Below are 5,652 nucleotides of genomic sequence, written 5' to 3' on the forward strand. Positions count from 1 at the left end.
GTGCATGTGTGTGCCAGGCTGCTGTGCTTTGTGTGGTGTTACTGGCATTAGGAGGAGGTAGGAAAACATTTGCTGTCGGCTCTAACAATAATATACTGTAAACCTGTGTGTATGTAGCAAATATAACATTGGGGATTTTGTCATATTTTGATCAAAACATAGGCAAAATATTTTCAAATCAAAAGAAATATGCCCGCACTCGGTGTTCCCCATATTGTACATGGTTCCAGCTGCGTGGCAGTATTAATGTTATATAATTATATAAAACAGAAAGACATTTGCTGTCAGCTCTAACAATAATATACTGGGAAATGTGTGTGCATGTAGCAAATAAATTAGAGGGGGATTTATCATGTTTTGATCAAAATATTTAAGCTTGCAGCCCACGTCAAGGGACCCCAATATTCTGCAAGTCCCTCACCTGGCCTATATGCATTTAGGCAGCAGGTGGTGCTTCTACCGGGAGCAAAAGGCAGCTGGTATTGCTACTGCCAGGATGAGAAGGCAGCAGGTGGTGCTTCTACCGGGAGCAGGCGGCAGCTGGTGGTGCTGCTGCCGGGATGAGGAGGCAGCTGGTGGTGCTTGTGCCAGGAGGAGGAGGCAGCTGGTGATACTACTGCCTAGAGGATGATGCAGCGGCTGCTGGTGCGTCTTACGCAGTTCATTGTTGTCCACATGTCACTGGTAAAGGAGAATCCTGTTAACAGGCTCTCATCCTCTGCAGATATTGCAGATTCTGTAGGTGAGAGCAGGTCATCCACCGGTATAGCTTCAGCCATTGTCACTGGGGCAGGATTCATGGTAAATGGGGGAGTTATCCTGCCGGCCTCTAGTTTCTCCCAGTTTATGGACTTGAAGAATGGATGACATGAGATGTTACTACAGCGATTCAGTCTCTCCTCTGGGTCTTTGCATAAGAGTCTTTCAAGGAGGTCCCTAATCTCTAGATGGAGATTGCTCGGATAGCATGGAGCATCATGCATGATAGACAGCGCAATCTTGGTGGCATCATTGCCAGCACAAAAGGGGTATACTCCAGTAGCCATTTCAAATAATACTACCCCGAATGAAAAGAGATCTACCATGAAGTTATATGGGACATTACAGATAATCTCTGGAGCCATGTAATACGGAGTCCCAGCTTGTCCTGAGATTTTCTTATCGTCGTAGACATTCATGACAGAGAGGCCAAAATCTGCGATTTTCACATGGCCAGATGCATCCAGAAGTATATTTTCTGTCTTAATGTCCCTGTGGACAATGCCTCTTGTGTGCAGGAACTGCAGCCCACAGAGTATTTCTGCTGCAAAAAATCTGGTAGTAGGAACATCAAATGGGCCTCTGCTCTGTATTAATTGGCAGAGGTCTCCACCACTCAGGTACTCCATTACAAAGAATACATGGCCTGGTGTGTGGAAGGCAGCATATGTGTGCGGAAAGAGTGCACTCTCCCCAGTTATTTTCATCACCTCTTTCTCTACACACATAAAGTATTTCTTAATGCTGTTCACTACTGTCCTCTTTTCTATGACTTTCACAGCCAGACGTTGTTTGCTGATGGAATGGGAAGCTAGGAACACCTTCCCGAAGGCACCCTCTCCAAGCATTCTGTGGAAGGTCAAACTGGCCAGATGGTGAGACGCAGCTGATGTTTCTGGGGTACTGGCTACGGATATCCCACTTGCACCTGCTGATCTCTTCTTTTTGTTGCCAGTTTCCTCACTTATACGAGTTCTCTTTATGCCCCTCCGTCCAGATGCCTGGGGTATGATGGGCACGCTGGGTCCCTCGCCTGGACTGTCATGATGTTCCTCCTCTTTCTTTTTCTTACACGGTCCACTGTCCTCTGTCCTGTCTGAGGATCTTTTAGTGGCCACTCTCTTAAGCATGTCCTCAGTTTTGCCGCTGCTGGTCTTTCTCACCTTCCTCATAGTTGGGGACTCATCTGATGACTCTCTTTTTCTCTTATTTTGAGGAGTCTTTGATGCTTTCTCAGATGACTGGTTCTCCTCGCGCACCTGAATGTCTCCTGATGTTACGGTTTTGAAAACATCGCCTTTCTCCTCACATTCATCCTCCTCCTTCTTCCTCTTGCTAGGAGCCGCTAGCTCCTTTGTAGCAGACCCGTTGTTATTTGGTCGCTTTCTTTTATTTAGACTCATATTGTCGAAACAATACAAACAATTTTGCCAAGGGCAAAGAAATGCAGCTTCACACTAGAATAGGTGAAGATACACTAATGGAAATGAGGTTCGTGAGCCTCTTAGCCACCAACCAGTGACATCACAAAGCTTTGTGACATCAGCAGCATTGTGACATCATCAGCTGCTGTAGGCCCAGTGTCACTGCCTGCTGTCCCTATAATATAACCAGGTGTTATGTAACAAAAATTCCTGACACCCTTGGTGCTCTAGGATAAGAATTTTTGGGGCCATTATTGTACTTCCTTTTCCCTGGTAGAGTCAGGTGATAATAAATACTAAGGAAAAACTTCCACACACATCATATTAAATATTGGAAGGTGTTACTGAACCTAATAAGCCCTGCAGACTGATTTTTTTTTTTTAAATTGTGTTTATTAAATAGAAGACATGTAACACACATGTAATAATACAATATGAAACATTAAAGGCGGACAGTTGACACACCTGTCCATTCATTTCAGCGATATGCTTAATTGTAAGATACTGCAAAGCAAAGTAATTAATTCCCCAATGGTCATAAAGTATAGTATAATAATACATAACAGCTACGCCAAAGCATGACAATGAGTGAGGGTGGAATGGTAAATATCAAACAGTGAGAGTCCCCTTTTAGAGAAACTAAAACGGTGGGGCCCCGTCAGTAAGAGTTGTTACATTATACCAAGTTGTTAATCTAACCACCTTACGGACATTCTCTTTGGTAGCAATAGGCAATGTGAGTAAGAAAGGAAGCCAAATCTCAAAAAACCCAGCAGCACGGGATTCAACATCTAAAGCACATTCAGTCCAATCCATTTGGAATAGGAGCAATAACCGGGGCAACATAAGAGAAATAGGGATATGGGCCCTCATTCCGAGTTGATCGCTCGCAAGGCGAATTTAGCAGAGTTGCTCACGCTAAGCCGCCGCCTACTGGGAGTGTATCTTAGCATCTTAAAATTGCGAACGATGTATTCGCAATATTGCGATTACAAACTACTTAGCAGTTTCAGAGTAGCTCCACACTTACTCGGCATCTGCGATCAGTTCAGTGCTTGTCGTTCCTGGTTTGACGTCACAAACACACCCAGCGTTCGCCCAGACACTCCCCCGTTTCTCCAGCCACTCCTGCGTTTTTTCCGGAAACTGTAGCGTTTTTATCCACACGCACATAAAATGCCGTGTTTCCGCCCAGTAACACCCATTTCCTGTCAATCACACTATGATCGCCGGAGCGATGAAAAAGCTGTGAGTAAAAATACTATCTTCTTAGCAAATTTACTTGGCACAGTCGCAGTGCGAACATTGCGCATGCGTACTAAGCAGAAAAATGCTGCGATGCGAAGAAATTTACCGAGCGAACGACTCGGAATGAGGGCCATGGTCTTTTTGTATTGACAATGCTAAATTCCTTTGTCGTATAAACAACCCTTTATGAAGCTAAGAACACTGTACGCTGTTTACTTAAGAAGTACCGTATGGGTACGCTATCTGCGTAACGATCGCTCAGCCGTAGGCGAGACGCTCAAGCGTCACGTTCGCTCGCGGCCCAGTGATCACAGGACACGTTATTGGTTATGACTAGGGGAATGATTCGCTATGGCGTAGCATACGCTCGAGACCACGAGGAGGTCACCAGCGGCGCAGACGCTCACAATGCTATACCTTTATGTCTAAACCTTATACCAATGAAATACACAGAATACCTTAATGTGAATACAGGGTGTATGTGCAACCTTGTGTAACCTGACTAACTACAAAGCTGCTTGAGCGTCACCGACGCTCAAGTGAACACTTAACACTATAGAAAATACACAGATACTGGTTTAGGTTCCAAAGCCTATTAACTGTATTATATCTAATATACTTGTAAAAGGGGATAACAGTACAAATGATACACTACAATATAACAGAGACTTCCTAACCACAGATCTAAACAATAAATACAAAAAGACAATACTACACTGACCTAAATGCAATACAATACAATACTATAATACTATGAGAGATATATGAGAAAAGAGAGAGAGAGAGAGAGAGAGAGAGAGAGAGAGAGATGAGAGAAATTGGCTCACAGTAAGACAATGATTACGGAGAGAAAACTTACGCACAAAGGGTATGATCGCCTGCGCCTCGATATCCAGCTCCCGATTATCAGCAGATAACCGTTGATGAGAGTGAGTGAAGTTGGATATGGTCGGCCTGCCTATTTATGCCCCACACACAATGCAATCTCATAGTCCCTACAATCCCATTGTCCATTGGCCGAAGGAATTCGGCCCTGCATCATAACAAAAGGTCATAGGGTGATTCATACAGGTGGGCTGTGACGATTTCCAACAGCTCAGGTGGGTGGGAAACTGGGTTTCCCGCCGCATACCTGAGTATGAGTAAATAATAGAAATGGACATAAACTTCTTATGTCCATAACTATTCGCACGAGCGATTAATACGCTCCAAACCAACACCGGAATATTGCTAATTAAATACTCTTCCGATGGGTACCAAACACTGCTGTATGATTCCTGTTAAACCCTTCGTACGATGCAAAGAGGGATTCCTCAGCTCAGGGACCTTCTATATTAACCAAACTTTCAGAAACTATCAAAGGGATCATGATCTATAAACTACATTAATTGTGAAAATATGTAACGAATGAGTCGCACGCTACGACTACATAAACTCTACCGTAAATACGCATACCGCGCCTGCGAGTGCACGCTATTGCGGGTATGCGCCTTCACGGGAGAGCGTACGCATGCGCAGCGCGGACCAGTGTGCGGTGCAAATATGGCAACGTGCATAGAGACATTTTTCTGACTTTGACAGTCCACCCTTTGGCAGTCAATAATAACTGCCACAAAACATTTAAGGAGAAAAATGTAAGTCAGGGGTTAATTGATTTCCATGGTGGGGTAAGGAAGAAGAGAGGAGTAGGTGTGAAAAGGGTATGACCTAGTGAGAAAGTAGAAGCATGTGTGTATGAGTCCATGTTTGGAGGGTCATGTATCATCGTGCCGTACGTGTGGTAAATCAAGCTTCGAGGTATTGCGAAGTATACATTTGAATTCCTTCTTATCCCGTACTAAGGGTCTGTGGATGGGCTGTCAAACTCTACCGAGCTCATTTCGGCTATGGTTGTAACAAAATGGGGATGCACATTTTAGTTGATGATACATGAATGGGGGAGGTATGTGGTTGCTGATATCTGTGCCTGTATTCCCTATCGACTATGTGTGTTATTACCTGAGGGTTGTAGAGATGAAGATAAAGAACACTTATGGAAAATGCAATGATATTCTATGTCAGGGAAATGTACATCTGTCGTCGAAGTTGTGTTCGGTATCTGTTGAGAGTCGTCTTCTTTGCGCTGTATTGCTCCTTGGGCATGAGCAAATAGCTTTGTCTGAGCCATCAGATTTACAAAAAATGTTGGGCTAGCGTGAGTTTAAATGTACTAGGGAAACTG

General features: G+C 44.1%; 1 protein-coding gene across 1 annotated transcript; it reads right to left on the reverse strand.

Moving 5' to 3' along the window:
- Window positions 1–603: 603 nt before the first annotated feature.
- On the reverse strand, window positions 604–2,251 carry LOC134935812 (protein kinase C delta type-like). Its single transcript, XM_063930634.1, has one exon. It carries the CDS (start codon window positions 2,160–2,162, stop codon window positions 621–623), a length of 1,542 nt encoding a protein of 513 aa, XP_063786704.1. The 5' UTR covers window positions 2,163–2,251; the 3' UTR covers window positions 604–620.
- Between the last annotated feature and the right edge of the window lie 3,401 nt (window positions 2,252–5,652).

The sequence above is a fragment of the Pseudophryne corroboree genome, chromosome 6, assembly GCF_028390025.1.
Source record: "Pseudophryne corroboree isolate aPseCor3 chromosome 6, aPseCor3.hap2, whole genome shotgun sequence".
Taxonomy (NCBI): domain Eukaryota; kingdom Metazoa; phylum Chordata; class Amphibia; order Anura; family Myobatrachidae; genus Pseudophryne; species Pseudophryne corroboree.